At 37.1% G+C, this 20,174-nt stretch overlaps 1 protein-coding gene across 3 annotated transcripts in view; it reads left to right on the top strand.

The window, feature by feature from the left end:
• Positions 1 to 20,174, top strand: part of ppp4r4 (protein phosphatase 4, regulatory subunit 4) — a 30,275-nt gene that overhangs the window by 8,456 nt on the left and 1,645 nt on the right. The window contains exons 4-24 of one of the 3 annotated variants that reach the window (XM_066676411.1): positions 1,462 to 1,564; positions 1,684 to 1,831; positions 1,983 to 2,056; positions 2,190 to 2,296; positions 2,814 to 2,921; positions 7,138 to 7,259; positions 9,030 to 9,152; positions 10,060 to 10,223; positions 12,946 to 13,065; positions 13,536 to 13,613; positions 16,550 to 16,633; positions 16,916 to 17,098; positions 17,516 to 17,621; positions 17,823 to 17,970; positions 18,122 to 18,266; positions 18,368 to 18,406; positions 18,500 to 18,598; positions 19,126 to 19,189; positions 19,491 to 19,571; positions 19,679 to 19,769; positions 20,088 to 20,149. In XM_066676411.1, the coding sequence (XP_066532508.1) occupies positions 1,462 to 1,564; positions 1,684 to 1,831; positions 1,983 to 2,056; positions 2,190 to 2,296; positions 2,814 to 2,921; positions 7,138 to 7,259; positions 9,030 to 9,152; positions 10,060 to 10,223; positions 12,946 to 13,065; positions 13,536 to 13,613; positions 16,550 to 16,633; positions 16,916 to 17,098; positions 17,516 to 17,621; positions 17,823 to 17,970; positions 18,122 to 18,266; positions 18,368 to 18,406; positions 18,500 to 18,598; positions 19,126 to 19,189; positions 19,491 to 19,571; positions 19,679 to 19,769; positions 20,088 to 20,149 (2,249 nt within the window). The remainder of the gene's footprint in view (positions 1 to 1,461; positions 1,565 to 1,683; positions 1,832 to 1,982; positions 2,057 to 2,189; positions 2,297 to 2,813; positions 2,922 to 7,137; positions 7,260 to 9,029; positions 9,153 to 10,059; positions 10,224 to 12,945; positions 13,066 to 13,535; positions 13,614 to 16,549; positions 16,634 to 16,915; positions 17,099 to 17,515; positions 17,622 to 17,822; positions 17,971 to 18,121; positions 18,267 to 18,367; positions 18,407 to 18,499; positions 18,599 to 19,125; positions 19,190 to 19,490; positions 19,572 to 19,678; positions 19,770 to 20,087; positions 20,150 to 20,174) is intronic. The other 2 variants (XM_066676412.1, XM_066676413.1) reach the window with 2 other exon arrangements.

Genomic DNA, 20,174 nt, shown 5'->3' with positions numbered 1-20,174 from the left:
CTCTGTGTGCTGTGAAAGTCACTTATGGCATTCTGATGATGCAAATATTAAGGCTTTTAAAGCCTGAGCAGTCTTTGTCTCAGTATGAAACATAAGTCTCCTGCTCATCCTTAACTCGGTCAAACCTAATTACAAATGCGCATGTGGCTCTTTTTACTTTCTGACTGCCATCCAGGAAGGACATGGCTCAAGTCGGATCAAAGCATGTGCCTAAGGACTTGGATTGTGTTACTGTCCCCCTCATCACCTGGTCTTTAGTTGATTAAGTCACTCCTTTTCCCATAGATACCAGCTGCTCTGCTTGCTGTGTAGTCCCTGGGTCAACTAGTCCATAAGCAGACCTATTGTCAAGGTGCTGAACATTATTGCCCATATTCAGGATGTGCATAAACCATGCCAACATTACCTTCTTCTACAGACTTGGCAGCTACAATGTCTTTTCATAGTTATTAAATAACCTTCAGCCAACAAAGGCCACAGGAGGACAACCTGCCTCTGAAAAAGTAATGAATACCTGTTCATGGTTCATTATTTAGAGCAACAGTACATAGGGGGCTGACAGACAAGGAGCTGTTCCAGGGAAAGGAGGAATTCTGAGAAGATTAAATATGCCAAGTTTAAAGAAACAAAATAATAAAAAAATACAACAAAAATAAAAACTACACTAAAATGTACTCATGTTGAATGGTGTATGTGTGTGTGTGTGTGTGTGTGTGCATATTATAGAAATAAAAAAAACAAGTTTTAGAAAATAATTACATGACAGTAATAGAAAAAAAAAAGTTTTTAACATAGTGTAGCATTTATATTTGTTGTTTGTGAAAAGCCATCTCCCACCAGCATATATAATAAATGAGAATTATTGAAAATTAATGAAAGTGGTCTGCATTTTGTAACAAAAACCTTAATTTCTGATGTTTCATTTCTCTGTGCTTACATTCATTGTGACCGCCACTCACATCCTTGAGGATAGATATGGACAGAATATATACTGAAGAACACAAATAATTTTTTTTTGTTTTTTAGTGCTAAGCAGAGGCAAACCACAGCAATTTCCCAGTGACATTTAATGTAGGGAATGTAATTTACTTAGATAAAATCAGGTGTTTATTCTCCCCATGCATTCAGTGAAAGCCCATTATCTGACGACTGAAGCTGATCAGGACATATTAAATTTGAAAGTGTACCTGTTCTTGCTTTTAATTTGAATTATGGCCTAACTTGAAAATGTCTATTTTAGAATGTCACAGCAGTGTCTTTGTGCTGAGTTTTGAAGTACTGCAATCATGTTTTCAAAGAAGCATTGCTGCTATTTCTAGATGAGGTATGATAAAAGGAACTGGAGGTGTTACAGAAAAATTGACACTAGATAATACTTCATTCGCTCTTCATATACTTTGGAGTTTAGGAAAATGCAAAAAATGGCACATTCTTTTTTTTCTGTTTGTCTTGTCTTGTCAGCTCTGGCCAGGATGTCCAGCGAGCCAGTGTTATCGTGAACTTGCCAAACCTGGTGCGTCAGAATCCAGCAGAGACATTCCGGAGGGTGGTGCCAAAAGTTAGGGTAGGCTAATTTTTGCATCATCTCTTTTGTCTCAGCCCTGATAAGGAGAGATAAGGAGATATCGCAGTTATGTAGTGCTTGCTGAATGATCATCCAGAGCTCTTCCTTCCCTCTCACAGGAGGTGCTGCATGTTGCTGGGGCAGACATGCAGCTGGCTGCGGCAGGCTCTTTCTTGACCATTCTCCAGGACGACATTGTCCTCATCCAGACACACACCCACTCAATCCTGCAGATAGTTCTCCTCAACCTAGACCACAGAGACACAGGTCAGCACTCTTTGAAATACTCTCCACCATAGCTGAAGGTGCATTTGTGATCATGAAGTACAAAAGTTGTCTTTGTTTCATTTCAAATATTCAGTGACGCCAGAGTAATGTCTGCATTTTCCTTGATTTCCTTTTGTTGCATTTTCAACAGTGGTCGGCAACGCTTGGCTAGAGACCTTGTTATCAGCTATTGATGCTTTACCAAAAGAAACTATCAGACAGGAGGTAATAAGAAATTTACACATTTTCAGACTCAGACTTTAGAGAAATGCTGACTAACAGTGAATGATATAGCAAGTAGTTTAAGTAGAAGTATTAGAACTTAACCTCTCCTGCTGTGACCTCATGGTGTATGCAGATTCTGAGCCCGTTGGTATCTAAAGCTCAGCTATCCCAATCTGTACCAGCTCGCCTGGCCAGCTGTCGCATCCTGGGGAAGGTTGCTTCCAAGTTTGAGTCATCAGTGTGAGTTTACCAAAGTTTTTGTTTTACTGCCTATATGGCAAGCATGCTGGCCTATTTCCACCACGCTGACCTCTGCTATTCCACAATAACAAATTTGCTCTATTGTTTTCTCTTCCAGCAAACCACAAGAATGAAAAGCATAATTAGATATTTTCCTCTAAATTTAATTTCAAGAGTTGTTATATGTAATGGTTGCAAAATTTCCATTAACTGTTTTCTTTGAAAGTTTTAACAAGAGATCTTGCTAAGGCTCTCTTTCATGCCCATAATAAATGCTTATTCGCAAGCATTTAGAGGGTGTCAGAGTTTGAGAGAAAAGACACTTGAAATTGTTTAGCACTTACACAAATGTCAGATTTTTTTATGTTGTAATTGTAGACTGCTGACAAACATAAATCAGCATGTGCAAATCCTTTCAAGGCAATCCATTTTTTAATGTTTATGATGAGTAGCTCTGCCATTTTGTTCTTTTGTATGAATTGATACTTAGAATTTTTGCTGTGGCTGCCTTCTGCAGAGTGAAGAAGGACCTGCTGCCTCTGGTGAGGTCGTTGTGTCAGGACGTGGAGTACGAGGTGCGCTCCTGCATGTGTCGCCAGCTGGAGAACATCGCCAGGGGAATTGGGTAAAAGAAAAAGAGAAAGAGATGGGTCTTGAATTAATTAATTTTTACTGCTACACTAATAGGGTCAATTTATGTACCTATGGTAATAAAACATGCAGTTAGATTTCTGGATGCACTGACAGTATCAAGAACTAATTGTGTGACATATTTTAACAAAAAATACCTCATTTCCAATATCTAATGGATGCAGTAATGTAGTTTTGGATAACCACTTATAATTTTTTTAAGATTTGATGAATATCTTGACCTCTCTAGTGAACACAAGTAGCTACCAATATAGACGCTAAAATAATTCTGTTTCAAATCCTGGACTTGTTTGGTCATCTAAAACTATTTGGAAGACTAGATTGGTTCTTTTAGTCACCAGCATTTCTTCTATCCATTAATAATATAATATATTTTAACTATTTGTTCGTATTAATGGTTAACTTGCTTGACCAGAAATATATGAAATTTGTTCTAACTGATGTGGAAAATTGGAGGCAGAATGACTTCATGTTTGCAAGGCTTATTGTTATTGTAAGAAAATGAATTCAATTCTGTTATCACATCTTTATACACAAAAAGAAATATTCCGTAATCTCCTTATTGTGATTTTTTAAACTTGCTGAAGTTATTTTTAGCACTTAGCTTTTGTAATTTATCTGCATTGCTACAAACATTAGCATTAAAGAGTAAATGTACCTTTAAGAGTAAATAAAAACCTTTATTCAGACTTTTCATAGACTTTACAAAAATTGCAAAATTTCAAATATCTGAGTGATGCTACGTCACATTTAAAAATTAACAGTGCATATTTATTATTTGTGCTTGTTCTGTGCCAGTTGTTAATTGGGAATTGCTAAGTGTTGACACCTAGGAAGCAGGATAGCTAGCTAGTTTGGTCTCATTAAGCTTACGTATTTATTGTTGCAAACAATACATAACAAGTCCAGGCAAGTCTGTTTTACCAGACTGCCATTGGATACTAAGCATTTGTCACAAAACTGTCACTGATGTTTTAGTAACAAAGAGATATTCAATCTTCCATGTGACCTTGCCAAATTAAAGACCCAGTGTTTTTCCTTAGAGCCTGAAAATGTAGACCATACATTTAAATAAACAATGAGAAATTATATGATCATTTGAAGAGGATATTTGTAATATGTTTGGTTTTTGAATATTCAATGTAATATTGCACTGTCAAGCTCATTTTATTTGTATTGATGATGATAATGTTCATGATAGACCTTCAAGGTCAGGATGAAAGGTTGGTCTGGGGATGGCTGGAAAGGCCAACCCAAGACCTACAAAATCTCCTATATGAAAGGCACATGTGTGATGAAAAAATATATGTAGGAACTGGTGCATGACCCTTATGCATGGCCTGCTTTTGCTTTGTACTCTTCATGCAGTTGGCTTCTGATGATAGATTTTCTTGGTGAGCAGATTGTTCCAGGTTGTATGATCATGGGCCAAGGCTACCCAGTCTGCTGTGTCAATGCCAAGATCTTTAAGACAGGATTCAAGAGAGTTTTGGACCTTTTGTTTTGCCCTCTGAATGTACATTTGCCTTGAAACAATTCAACTGTGGAGCAGATAAATTGGCAGGCAGACTTGCGAAAATCATACCTCCCTCATCTAACTTGAGGATTTTGAAGGAGGGTGCGGACATTTAGGATGTCCACACATTGCTGAATGTTATGGCATTTCTCCTGCCAATGATCAGGTCTCATACACAGACCAGAAATCCACACTGGCTTTCCATGTCAAGAATTTGCTAAAGGAGCACACAGACCAGTCAAGTCTTAAAATTAATTTGTATAGCACTTTTTACAACCTGATAAGATGATGTCACAAAGCAGCTTCAAGACATTGACAATTAAAAACAAAATGAATAACCTCATGTTAGTGAGCCACATGTGACAGTGGCAAGAAACAATCTCCCTTGAAGCTGGAGGAAGAAACTTTGGAAGCAACCAAGATTCACAAGGGGGATCATCCCTTATCTTGTTAAACAAATAAAAACAATCAGAATCTTGCCAGGAATAGACAGGAGACAGAGGCCTCTGTAAGTGTCACAAGACACTGTTTGTTGACTCTCTGCTGTGCTGTGTTATGACTAGGCCTGATACTGGAGCCTTGCAACAAGACATCTGCTTTCCTTTCTTGTTCGTTAGTGAGGGGAACATCCAAATTGTAGATGGTCTCTACCAGGGACGTCAATGGCTTTTTAATCGCTTGAGGCTGAGCAGTTAAGGACACTTTCAAAGTCTTTAGATCACATTTTAAAAATGGGTTTCTTCTCTGTCAAAAGGTGAGACCCATCTGCACTGAGGAAGGAGCATTGTAGAACCACCTGAAGTCATAAATTGCAAAGCTGCATTTTGTCAGCTTTGCTACTGTAATACATTTCTTGAATATCTGCACTGTGTTGCAAATGTTGGAAAATGGCTATATCATGATGTCCCGGAGTGACGGAGTGGACTACATCTCTGAAAAATGCCCACTGTCCTTAATGCCAGAATGCATAACTGTTGATATCTTGAGCTTGCTGTCCAGGGCATTGAAGGACTCCTTTGGAAAATTACTATATTTCGGCTTGGAAGTACTTAGTTTCTTTATAGAAACTCTTTTTCTCTATTTAATTGGGGTCTATGTTTTACAGGATGTGAAGCTTAAAATTGGATATTGTAAGTTGCTGGTTGGTCTAGTAGTTGTTATCTTATATAGCCTTTGTCAAACATTGTCTTTACCTGTTCCTGATAATGATGTAATCTTGTTCTTGTTTCAGTTGGGTAGATGGAACAAGATGTTAGTGATAGTTAGAAAATGTTTACAGGTCTCTTAATGAGCAGAAGTTTATTGCTGTTACATTTGCCCATGCCATGACTTCCAAGGGTACCTATTTAGTTGTTGTAGTCATTTGTGACTCTAGTTTAGAAGTAATCTAACATAATAAACTTGGGACTGTGGGACTCAAGTAATGAAAATAATTGAGCTCTTTATGAAAACTTTCCTTCACATCATCTAGCTAGGTAATATTTGTAGCATGTATATTGAGCATTGCAGCATTCTTCTCACGGTAAGTTAAATGGTCATTAACTATCAATAAGGCCCTCAGGTAACTTGGAGAGTACACACACATGCTGGTAGCAAATGGTGAAACCCACACCTGCTTTGCATCATTCATTCTTCCTACTACCACTCTAAAAAATAGTGCATATACTGCCAAAATCTGTCAGATTGGCCCTAGACTTGTTTCGCTCAGAGCAGCAAATGCCATGTTACAGCTGGTGAGGTTTTCAAGACTATTTTAGTTTTACTCTCTGGGCAATTAATTGTGAAATTGTCAAGCAACATTTTCCATGCACCAAAGGTTAGCAACATTTTTCTTTTTCAATTATTTTGACCATGGTGAGGCATTTCCACTAGCCTTGGTATGCTGTTCATTGTAAAATAACTGCAGTTTTTAGGACACCTTTACTAGGCCTTTCCTCAGACCAGGAAAATGTGCTTCTGTGCCCTGAGTCACCTTTGTGCATATTTTTGACTGCAGTTTGAGTGTTTCCACACTTGTTTTTCTGCCTCCTGTTTGTCACAAATCACTTGGGGTCAGAATTTAAAAGTTTGCAACCTTCTAATGCTTGGTAGACAAGCCCATGTTCACCAGGTGTTTCAGACCCCTTTGACCACCATCACCTGGTTTTGCCAAGGTGATGTACCAGGGTGTACCTGCTTTTGATATGCAGGTGGGCTATCCTAAAAAAATATGACCACCCTGTCTTATCACTTGTTTACTGATAGTGGAGTAGAGCTGTAAAGCCTGAGGCAGGCTGTTCAAGTAATTTACTTCAGGGTGATATACTGCCATTGGCCACTTCATGAGCTGCTGCTCTATGATCAAGACTCGCTATGCCCACTCGGTGAGCTACCCAGAGGGGCAAATAGAATGCACTCATTTAACAAAGCAGTCAGGGAAAAGAGCGTTTCTAGGCCGGCCCACTAGGCGGTTCTGCAAAAAACACAGTTCAGTTATTTACTATTTTATAACCATTACATGCCTGTATCTTACTATATTAATGGGAAAATGCATGTTAAATTCCTTGTCATATTTTTTGTGCATGGAATATTAAACAGTTAGGTAGATTTAGCATGTGAATATGTCATTTGTTAACACAGATACAGAGTATAGTTATGTGTGATGTATTTGTTTCTATTGTTTGTTTTTCTGCAGTCTGGACCACACCAAGGCTGTGGTTCTGCCAGAGTTGGTGGAGCTGGCTCGAGATGAGGGCAGCACTGTGAGACTGGCAGCGTTTGACACCATCATCAATCTGCTAGAGATGTTTGACAGTGGTGAGCTATCTATATGTACTCACATTTGAAATGACAGAAATCTTTTATACTAGTTTTGAGGTATAACATAGACAGCAGTGAAAAATAAAGGATACAAAACAATATGTTTAAACATAATTGTGTTATAACAGTGACAAATCTAATCTCTTTAAACCTACTCAGGATCTCAATGCATACAGACAGGCCCTAATTCTGTTCTCTTTTTATTTGTGCATAAATATAAAAATCCATTCGTAAACAAATGCAGACATGGTGTAAAGAAGCAACTGTAGAAGGCTTTTGTAGAGAAAGCTTTCCTCCTAGAATTAAAGGAATACAATGTAAGAATTGGCTTTTTTTGTCTCCTGAGCTCCCCCTATCTGTTGTTGAGTGTCGTTCTATTTTACATTACTGTTGTGAAATCAAGTCTCACATACATCTCTCTCTCTATCTCACTCACTTATTCGCTCACATAAACATAACCGGCTCTCACGGCTTCTACTGACACACATTCTCCCTGTCTCTGTCTCATAGACAAACACATCTGCACACCCTACTCACTCTCTCTCACTCCAAGTGATGTTTATATAAGTCGAGAACAGCTCTCTGGGCTTTCGCTAATGTTGAGCATGGGGAATGCGTGTAATCGAATAAAATGATGTTGACTGCATGCTGACTACAAACTGTAATTCCGGTGGCACTCTAGCCTCGTTATAACCACAGAAACTGACAGAAAAGCACTTACTACCTGAATAGATGTCCAACCTTAAACAGTGAGCTAATCCGGCTAAAGTTAGCAGGTGCTACCACTCAACCCCGTTCACACTTGGGTTCCACTAACACAAAGTGTAATTGTAGCCATTTAATCCACACAGCAACCAGAGAAAAGCCCTTATTACCAGAAACAATAACACAAAAAAGTCAGTTAATCCAGTTAAAGTTAGCACCCGTAAATACTGGCTCACTGCCATGTAACTCTCAAAAAACTGATTATAACACTTTCGTCAACAAAACGTATCTTTAACTAACACAACAACACATGAAAAAAGGGCAACAAATATCTACTACTCTAGCTTGTGTCCTCATGTCTGTTTCAGCTCACTCTGTAATTTCAGTTCAAAACTAACTCTTGTATGGTTGCTCATTTTCACTCTCTGTCTCGCTTTCTCCTTCTTGCTCCTTCTGCCATAATTTCTGTACCAGGAATATCGAGCTAGATTCTTCTTGTAGCTAGGTAACCACCCATGAGATTTGTGCCGTAAATCGTTACACATTTCACACGAAAGCCCTCCGCCCCGTGATTCAGAATTTGCTTAATCCAGTAAACCACCTGGAGTAGCAGATACAGAGGCTGTATTCTCCCTATTACAGCTCCGTGGAACATTGCAATTATTTAAAAGCTGTAATTTTAAGGTAGAAAAACTACATAGGGTCCTTTTAAACTACCTTCAGATGAATTTATCACATTATAACACATTGTAATGCAACATTATTTTTTATGGGATTTGTTCATGTTCTATTACTGTTCTCCTTTAAGTGGTTTAATCTTCAAGAGGACACTTCTTTTGATGTGTACATTCTCATTATATACTCTTGCTAAGCTGCCACCCATCACTGACATGGTACTGTACACAATAGCGCTTCTGTTTTGACCTCTAAAGTCGTATATCAAGCACACAGGGACATCAGATACAAAAATAGACAAGCACTGATGGTTGCTATGCTGACTAGAAATGGGTCTGGACATCAGTCTCACAGTCTTTCTGACTTCCTCTCACCCTTTTCCCACAGATGACAGGACACGTGTTATATTTCCGCTGGTGAAGACATTCTGTGAGAAGTGTTTTAAAGCAGATGAAGCAGTGCTGGCCTCTCTGTCTTTCCAGTATGGCAAGCTGTGTCATGGCCTCTCAGGTGTGTGTCTGAATTTTACTCACATTTGATCTGCTGTTAGTATGGACAGATATAAGTGTGTTGAACCACTAGAATATATGGTGTGTCAGATAATGTCTTCTTTATTTATGTTTGCTCAGTAACTCGGTGTACTAATCATTGGATGCAACTGAGAACCTCCTTTAATTTAAAGCCTTTTATGTTTTTTTTATCAAAGGTTATATAGTAAACAAAATTAACCTCTGGGCAATTGTACTCCTAGCCAGTAATATTATCCTTAACTTGCAATGAGCTGGTATATTGTTTATATACATTTTAAACAGCCTGTTCGAAACAGGGCTAAAGCATTGTATGCCAGTGTTAATCAGTGTTCTTCAGCAGTTTCTGGGCGTTAAGGAAGCTTATTATTATTAAGCTTTTTCTATGCAAAAAACACACCTTAGTAAGTCATAGTGTTCATTCAGTCAGATGGATTCTGAATCTGTAGACTGTTTTTGCTATTCTGTAGGATAAATTATGTTTTGTTTACTAATTAAGAAGCATATTGCTGAAGGGGAGTGTGTGAAGGGGTGTGGATTTGTGTATGATGGGTAGTTGTGTGATTGAAGATGATGAATATAGGCCTTGTTTCTTAATGAAGCTATAATTTAATAGCAAATATTTGTTGAGTCACAGTTAGTATTTCTGCTTCAGGAACAACTCTAAATGCACCATCTGAGCCCAGACTTGCCTTGGCACAAAATGAACTTAACTGTCCAAAGCCAGCCGTTGTGTGCTCAGATGCCAGTGGACTCATTTGAGCTTTTTTCAAATGCCCCTTCTGTCTTTGATTGCATATGAACTGAAATAGGCCCTCAGTATACTTTATGTAAACCCATGTTCTCATGATATTGACTTTGGCTGCTTTTTGGATGCTGCTTCATCACAGCATCCTTCACAGATGAGCAGCACCTCTGGTTTCTGGAGTTCTATAAGAAGCTCTGCTGTTTGGGACTGCAGCATGAGAATGGCCACTGCGAGAGCCAGCCGTACCCCCTGGAGCTGGAGAACAAGTATGCATTGGTGCGCAGGAATTGCGCCTACAACTTCCCTGTGAGTGCCAGAGAGCATCACCATATCCATCTTCTAAGAACTGCACCATATCTTATTCATTTAGATATCTCAAGACTGTTGATTTTCAGAATTAGGTTAGGATCATGCTTTCATCACTAATAACAAGCCAATTCAAGTTTGAATTTATGAGAAATGAGAAGGGGCCAAATTCATTTTTGAAGTTTTTTAACATAGTTCTGTCTATGATTTGGTATGCCCATGATATAACTCCCAAAATACTGTCTTGACACAATCAGAATCTGAGTAATGTACTTTAGGAATCTTGAAAATCTGATGAAGTAACACAGAAGGCCCCTGTAATGAGACTTTTTGGTCTGGAGGCTTGTTTGGGGAAATTAAACCTGCAAGTACTCCATCTGCGAGTGCTGAATAGATGCTGTGCTTTCTGTGCTGGTTATAAATAGAGCCGACCACTCTGCATATGTTTGTGCTTTCTGGGAGTGCTTTGAGTAGAAATTATAATGATTACTGTCGGTAAGGTTAAAGTAGGTTAAGTTGATTCTATAACCATTGTCCATAACTCAGGTCATTAAAAGAGCTTATAATGCCATTTATAATTTAAAAGCAATGAAGTTTTCATATTTTTTACATAAACATAATAAAATTAAAAAATAATGTTGCCAAAATGTTTGTTTCTTCTAATCAAACATTTCTAACAAAGATTAGGGAAATAGAAATAGAAACATTAATTAACAGACATAAAAGAACACAATAAAAAATAAAGGTATTTTTGATTTTTTAAACATTGAGTGATATTGCTTTCAAATAAATCTTTAAAGTATGGGTCACCTTGGTCAATCTCTGAGTCATTTCCCTGTATTTTGCAGAAAAACAGCAAACCTGACATAAACTGACCTAAAACACCTTATGGTAGCCCTATTCGCGTGGGATTAGTTTTACGTGGGGGGCTGGGGTAATTAAATTTTACCTGTAGATGTCAGCAATGTTTACGAGCATTTCATACCGGAAAATAATTCTTGAGGAAATGAATTTACCCTGTTTTCACACAGTGTGGAGCATGCACAGCAGGGCTACTGCAGTTTTTAAACTGTCGCAGCTGTTATGAGAACACCCCCCCCCCACCAAAACTTTCTTCCTTCAACGACTTTATCTGATAGTCATTCAAAATAGATAATGGGCAAGAAGATGGCAAAAAATTTTACTAGTCCTACACACAATTAACTTTTTAACTTATTCCGTAGTAGAATTCATTACATTAAGCTGCTATAAACCTACCTACAGCTGCCAAAAATATATCTTCCCTGAATGATCCTTTGGCTCATTTTGTGGATTTGAATGTAGCACATTGTTCAGTAGTTGAACATATCCTTATTCACTAGTTAAGCATAACCTTGTACTTGAACTGTATATTTCATCACTAAAAGACTCCTCCAGCACCTTTATTCTCAAGAAAACTCACAAAATACTCCTTCACCCTGGGAGATGATTGAATTTTCACCCACATGTCAGTTGGGATAGGATTATAACCTGGGGTCATTTTTACTGCTTGTTTTACAGTAGGTAAAAGGCTCAGGAATCTTTCTGGAAACGGGAGTGTGCACTCCAGAAAAATGATTAAAATGGTCTGTTCAGACTAAAACTACTGAGATACTTCAGTAATAATTACTTTACCCCATGTCCACAGGTAAAAGGAATCCCTGCATTGTGCTTAAGACGATCTTATGTTTTTTTGTGATTAATTTGATTGTTGTGTCAGTGTATCACCAATACCAATTTATAGGAAAAGTTGTTTTCAGGCTAATTTAATATATTTTTAAATATTTATTTGTGGTGTGCTATGTAGCTACTTACTTTTGTACATCAAAAATCAGTTTAAACCTGTCATAATGCCATGCTAAAATATGGTAATGAGAAGATGATTACAATGTGGCATCAGGAAATATGCTAACGGTTATAAATTGTGGCAGCATTTACATATATAGCCTTATGTGAGGATACTGTGTAGTAAGCTATAATTGTTAACAAATATTTAAAATGACACTGGCAAATCTGTACTCTACATCTATCTATAATCCGTTAATTGAAGTTTGAATTATTGGTGTAATTGCAGGTAGCGTGCTAGTGAAGTAGCATAGTGTAAAGACTCATTTCTGACAGTCATCCTGTGCTGTTGTGTTTAAAGCTTTTAGGTTAGCTACTCTTGCTCAGTGTCCTTGTTAGCACTGGAAAATTGTGTTAGCTTGGCAAGAAGCTTAATAAGTTTTACACAAGTACATTCAGGGAATTATGACTCCCTGAAGATTCAGTGAGACAAGGTTAAGGAATAAAGACTAACAACAGAGGCAGGGAAGTTAAGTAAGAGGCTTTAAAGTGATACAGAATCAGAATTGAAACTCTGCTGTGTTTGCTTTTAGCTTGTTAATCCGGTGCAAACATAATCTGTTCTACAATGCTCTGCCACTTTTCTGATATTAATCACAGTGTGAGCTTTTCATTATATCCTTTATGAGAGTAAACAGACATTTTTACCATCATCTTAAAGTAAAAAAAACATGTGCAAAAACGAATCATTGTTTTACAGTACATTTTGTTTTGTACAAATTACAACTTGAATGAAGAATAAAAATGCTAAAACACTCTAAAACCCTCAGGCCACTAGGTGTCAGTATTATTGCTGATTCATAATGTGAAGAAGCCTCTTTGGAGAAAATAAATTTTGCTAATTTAACTCTTTCTACAGGCCATGGTTTTATTTGCTGACTCCAACCACTTCTTATCTGAATTGTACCGGACTTTCTCAAGCCTATGTCATGACCCTGAAATCTCAGTTCGGCGGACAGCTGCAGAAGGGTTCCATGAGGTACTAAACTTATTTATCATATGAGACACATACAGTGTAAGCCAAAAGCTTCATCTGCTTGGCTTCTTGCTCACAGGCATAACACAAGCTAAGGATATAGTTATCAAAGAAAGGTATCCTCTCACATCTAACATAAGACATGTATCTCCATTTTAATGACACAGCAGCTGTCATTTGCACTGTATGAAAAAATTTTTTTTCCCCTGTCCTGTAAAGCTGCTATTTTGGAGATACCTATTTTTTATGGGACAGCGACAATATGTATTGCAGTTTAGTAGATTTATGCAATCTCTTTGTAAACTACAGTTCAATTAGATTGAATCTGGGTGAAATAAATGAAGCAGTGGCTGAAGGTGTGCTTTCTTATTTTTTGCCCTTTTATTTATAGCTGTCTGTAACCCTGATTTTAAAGTAAAATTGTCCTGAGGTTGAGATAACACTTTATATTCCCTTTGTACCTTCTGTTTCAGGTAGTTAAACTGCTCGGTCCAAATGTGCACTATGTACACAAAGAGCTGATCACCTTGCTGCAGGATGATTCATTAGAGGTGGGGCCTGTGTGTGTGTGTGTTTCTGTCTGAGAACACTCATATTTCTGTTTCATATGTATATAGGTGGGTGGATGTGTGTCTGAAAGAGTATATGCAGCTGTGATGTACAAGTTATTTCTTTTATTTGTCTGGCACATAGGGTTGTGTTAATAATACCCCCTTCTTGCAGCATTACAGGCAGCTGACAATTCTCTTGGATATTGAACAATCCTTCATATCTGGGTTTGCTTTTGCTGTTATTTTCTGACACTTGATTAGGCTGTGGATTAGTAGTATTTCTGGCACTTTTGGTCTTGTGTTTGGATGTGAATTTTTTTGCCTGGCCAGTCCTTACTTAAAAATGCCATTCTGGTTTATAAGTAGCATTTAATGCTATTTGTCATGCATAGCAAGTTCCCCAGTGTTAAATCACAGTGTTAGTGTTAAACTAACACTGAGAGTGTTGACGAGTGTTAGATTTTTACACTCACACTAATAGTGTTGATTTAACACTGGTGAATTTGCTGTTTATTATACATTCAGTGTTGCATTGTACCTATCATCCTGATTAATTTATAATTTTATATACATCCAAATATGTTTAGTGTAGTAGCCAGCATGCATTACTGAATACACCAAATAACCATGATAAGGGAAAGTCCAGACCTGTGCCATCTGCTCTTTGTGTTAAAATCTTATGAATAATATTTATTCGTAATGGGGCACATGCTAATTAAAGCTAGGACTTTTGTGAAACGATACTGTTTACAGATAATGAATGAATGAATCAACTTTTGTGAAGCAGATTTTTTGCAACCATTGACGTAGAAACCACAAATACAACATGCTTCAGTTTGACAAGGTGTATACATGTGAAGATTAATATTCAGATCATATACAAAACCATGGCCCTGAGCCAGTGCTGCAGCACTTCATTAAGAAGTGGGTTACAACACAGGTTAATATTGGCCAGAATTTTCTCAAAATGTTTAGCCAGTATATTAGCTGAGGCATCATTACTGTTATCTGTTTAACATTTTCATAGTAAACTGTGCAAGGAGGACATACAATGCAGCTGCTGGAAACTGAACATCTGAATATCCTAATGTATGTTGGTGTGTGTGGGGGGGTCAGATTCTGAAGGTTCCAGGCCACTGTGTTTGTGTGGGATGAGTAAATGCTCTACTTGTCTGTAGCTGACGTTAGGAGCTTGCTATTGTTTGTTCTATGCTGATCCCTTGAGAGATGTTAGTCACAAAAAATATTAGCATTCAATGGTGTGCTATGCATACAGAACAGCAGTCCAAGGCTTTCTGACTCTACTTATTACTAAGGTGAGCTAACAGGTGCTGTGGACGCTATAATTTTTCTGGTCCTTAAACTGTTAATGGAAAATACAACAGACTGTAATCTGGTATTACATCTAATATGGTGTGTGTATTTTAACACTGAATAAACCATATATCAGCCACTTTAACTTTTTAGTAGCACTGTCGCTTGTCCAGTCTTAGGAAGGGAGAGCAGTTTTTCAGTATGTTCAGTGACTGATTTATTTTGAGTTCATATTTGAGTTTATGTGATTCCAGGATAAACAGGTTTTTACAAAAAAAAAGTGTTATAGGTAAGAAATGTTTTTTTTTTTGTTTTGTTTTTTTTATGTTTGTTTTTTTTTTTTTTTTTTTGCAAGGGCTCTTTAGAGACCATGAATATTGAAATAACCCTCCCAAATTTTTTTTTTTTGGAAGGGCAATGAATATGAGAATGAAATAGTGAAAAATGTTCATTAATAAATGATTGCTGCTACTGTAATAGATATGTACTATTATACTATAATATTAAATATTTAGCAGAAAATAAATAGTTTCTTCCAGCATCAGGACACTGCTGGTGGTGATTAGTCAAACAAAATTAAACTCAAGGCAAAAGCTATAATTTCAAGGTAAAATACTATCTAGTGTTCTCTTAATTGATATATAGAAAATGTAACTACACTGAAAGTGTAAAAAAAAAACTGTTTTTGACCTGTTTTAATAGTTTACTTGTTTCGCTTTAAACATTTTTAAAAATGTGTAATTCTGCCAAAGATGCTCACAATCATCTGCAAATGTGTTTCATGCAGGCTAAAGGATAGGGTTCACACTGGAATTGCCTTATGCAGGGGTGCCCAACTCCAGTCCTGGAGGGTATCCAGCAAAGTTTGGTGATTGCTCTGCTAAAACACACCCCTTAAACCTGGCAATTAACAGATGAGTTGACTCAGGTGTGTGTGAGCAGAGGATTAACCAAATGTTGCTGGATACCGGCCCTCCAGGACTGGAGTTGGGCACCCCTGGCTTTATGCATTCAAAATAAAGGATCTAATTAGGAATGGTTCATTGTTATGCCACATGAACACACACGTACTCAAAATCGCTGTCTTTTCAGATAACTTTATGCATATTGTGCTTTAAAACGGAGAGACTGAATATGTTATGACTTACTTGGCACACACTATGTCCACAAGTATCCCTATGTCTAATTGTTGAAATCAGATATTTCAAATGCAACTAAATACACCTTATTCAAATACTACTAGATCCTTTGGGGTTCTGTTGTGGAATCTCTGAATGACACTGTAGCCACATATGAGCCTAAGTTGGAGGGTTAAAAGCAGCTAGGCATTGAGTTGTTTAGCAATGAATTTGCATTCTCTATAGTGTTGGAGCACCATTCCTAAAAGAGTAGAGGCTGTTAATGCAGTTTCTCATTTGTTGGGCATTAAACTTTTGGCCTTTTATATCTTTTGCCGTAAAAGTATTTATGTGATATTACTATGTAGTGTTTTTTTTTTTCTGCATTCCCCTTTGGTGTAGCATGGAGTACAAGTAATAACATGTCAGCATAAAAATAAATAGTTTAGTATTCAGCTGTTTTGGTGGATTGTGTTTTAAATTAATAGATTTATTTATTGGCAGGTAATGGATGCCCTGCTCAATCACCTGCAGGAGACTTTGGAGCTTGCAACATCCAGGGGAGAAGGTGCAGGTCCTGAGAGTAAGGTGTGTGTGTGTGTGTATGGCAAATTATGTAGTTCCTTCCTTTAGGCATAAAGATATTTCTTTGTACTTCATCAAGTATGTTACTGAAGACACAGTTATGTTCAGTATTATTTAAATGTTTTTTAAGCTGTTATTTCTTTTAGCGTTGTTGAGTAAATTATATTTCACAAGTCAACAACAGAAAATCACTAGTGAATTTATTTGCATTTTGTATAAAAATAACCCAAGAAGGCAACATGTCCTTTTTTTACCAGTGATTTTGAGCTTGTCATTTTCTCTCAGCAGGTAAATGTGCCTGATCTGGTTCCTGCTCTAGTGGCAGCTGAACAGAAGGCTGCATCCTCATTGCGATGGAGAGTACACGAGAAACTTCTGCAGAGGTATTCTTGCCTGCCCCGGGTCATTTCCGGAGACCAGATCTACTTCCGTTTCCTGCAGCGAATGTTTAGCATCATTACCACAAATGTGAGACACATGCTTATACATACCCTCTGCTCATTTATATTAACCCTTACATATATCCCAATTTCACAGTAGCCATATAATGAATTTTCTGTATGTTTTTGATACCTCAGTATATTTTGATGATAGAAATATCTAGGGTTTACAAAACCAGATCAAAAAAGTCAACATTTAATTGTTTATTGTGGTAAAATACCATCTGAGTAATTTTTATTAATTAATTTATTTATAGAAAATGTTTCTGATTACTTCCAATTCAACCCTGATTGCTTTGTAGCAGCTTAAAAAACACTAAAGAGATTTCAAAAACACTGATAATGCTAGTGTTATTAGCTAAATGAATTGCGTACATCAGTTCAAAATACCAATTCTAGGGTGGGATGTAGAAACCGGATATAGATTTTCTTCTTATATTTGTAGAATGTTCTACCAGTCCAAAGAGAAGCTGCTCGAACATTGTGTGTGTTTTTGCGCTACAATCGCAAGCAGGAACAACGGCAGGAGATCATCACCAAAATAATGCAAGGTAAGGAAGATAACGCAGTATTGTTTTTCCTGCTGAATGTGAATTCCAGAAAAATATTTGCAAAGATGTTCTTTGATTCCTGAAACTACAATTAAAATATTTTTATTGTTTTTTTTTACTTTTATATATAAATAATAATTACTATATACATTTTTTATCTATCTATTTATTTATTTATTTATTTATTTTTACTTTCGTAAGAACTTGCTCAAGGTAGAAGCTACTGGAACAGGTTGCGGTTTCTGGACCTGTGTGAGATTGCCATAGATTTGTTCTCCAAATCCTACTTCTGCAAGCACTTCCTTATTCAGGCGCTTGAGCTTGTCAATGACCCTGTCGCCAATGTCAGGTGATTACTGCAGGTTCCAACACCTGTGCTCATACTTAAGAGCTTTTTTCATGCCTGTCTTTACTTGAAAATTGTATTTTGTATTGTAGAATACTGTCCCTGTTCAGTGGAGTAGAGGTTGCCTAAAGTCCTTTAACTATGATTCTGTCAGGTATAAGCTGTGCCACATGCTGCCCAGGCTAAGGTCTACCATCAGGTTACCTGCGGACAAACACCTTCTTCAGCAGTTGGAGTTCTGTGTCAGGAAGCTGCTCTGTCGAGAAAAAGACAAAGATGTGGTGGCCACAGTACGCAAGGTAACTGTTGGGGGGATGATGGTAACTAGTGAGAACACATAATTATGGATTAATTAATAAATGAATAATAGTATTTTAAAATGTTGATTTATTTTCTTCAGACAGTTTTGGAGTTGGACAAAATGGACATCACAGAACCGGTATTCATCCACTCTTACCTTTATGTTTAAATGCTCTTGCTGTTTGTATTTGTTTATAGGTTAATTTATTTTGACTGTATGGTTGATTTTGAGATCTCAGAGCACTTTTCACTCCTGCAGTATCATAAAAGGCATGAGAGAGACCTGCTGGACCAAAAGAAGGAGAAGGAGGAAACTTTACTTCTTGAAATGGTGGGATATCTTTCTTGTAGAACAGTACTCGATAGCTGTTGGCATGAAATTGTTTGCATGTTATTATTTGGGTGAATATCATAAAAATATCATAAGGGTTAATTGATATGGGAATTCTAAGCCAATGCTGAATAACCTATTGGGCAGTTATCCACTTTTTATTGTACTACACTGCTCTTCTGTAGCACAATAAATATAACTATATGTCAGCTTAAAGTCTTGGTCAAACATCTCAATGTTGCCTGTATTCTTTCAATTTTGAGTAATTTGTTGATACCAGTATGAATTTAGTATTGTGTCCTACCACTAGTATTTTTAAATAAATATTGTTTGTGTGTGATTTTGGAAAAGGTACAAACAACATTTTTTAATTACAATTCCAGTGTTTGTATAATTATTCGTATAACATTAAAAACAGACTAAGTGCCTCTCCAAAGAAGCATGTCCTATTTTTGAAGTGATCACTTAACCTTTTATAATCAGCATTACCAATGTCAGGATCAACTTTCCTGTTTTTTTTAACACAGGAACTGCTAGAACGGCAGCAGAATGAGGCCAAGCTGGCTGGAGAGAAGCACACTGAGAAGAAACGTTAGTAGCTGATATATTTGTACAATAATCACATCCTGCAGAATCTCAAATCCAACCCATAATATTGCAGTTCCACTCTTTCCCTATTTTTTTCTACAACAGTCAGAAAATGAATGTGATCATTTGCTAATGAGCATATTGAATGATACTGCAGAGAAACACAAAGCTGTGATCTGCTATGAGTAAATCTCTTGTAGCTGTAGTTTCTCTGTGTAATTTATATTCAGCTTTTTCAATGTTTTCAATCGATGTTACATACTAGTTTACATTAACCTAAGTGTGTGCATTGTGCTTTTCACAGGAAGAGACAGCAAAGCAGGAATTTCTGGTAGCAAAGGCATGTCAGGGTCCACATCTGGAGCCACCCTGTCCACATCAGCTGGTTAGTGTGTAATTTGACACATGTGCATGGAAACTCTTATACGTTTAATAAAGCGTGATGAAGAAAACAGTCCATTTTAATGCTGTATATATAATTGTAACTTTTAGGTAAGGAAATGCGACGAGCCAAACTAGCTCGCAGTCGTTCCCTCAGTAGCCATCCCAGCACTACGAAAATGGCAAACTCTGACAAAACACTGTGAGTATTTGACAGCATTCAAAAATAGAATGTATTCAAAAATAACGTGGTGGTATTGATCATACGCCGTTACTATTTCTCGTATATCTAAAGCCCAACCCAAAAACATATCAGGAAAAAAAAATATGTGACACTTGAATGTGTTTGTATCTATGTTTTCAGATGTATTTATTTACTGCAGTCCTGTTTGTTTGGAGGGCACCGTAAATTTGTTTTAACATTGAAGCTTTTAAATATTAACCCTGTTAATTAGTCCAGTGTTAAACCTCAAGAAACTTGCCGGAATATTAATAAGAGACTAACAATTGTCCTCTACAGAAAAGTTAAAGAATCTGGAAGCTGTCCTGGATCAGGGAAGAGCTCTATAATACCAATCAATGGTAAATAAGGAGTTTTTGTTTATGT

This window comes from Hoplias malabaricus, chromosome 7, assembly GCF_029633855.1.
Source record: "Hoplias malabaricus isolate fHopMal1 chromosome 7, fHopMal1.hap1, whole genome shotgun sequence".
Lineage (NCBI taxonomy): Eukaryota > Metazoa > Chordata > Actinopteri > Characiformes > Erythrinidae > Hoplias > Hoplias malabaricus.
This window is presented reverse-complemented; position numbering and strand designations above follow the sequence as displayed.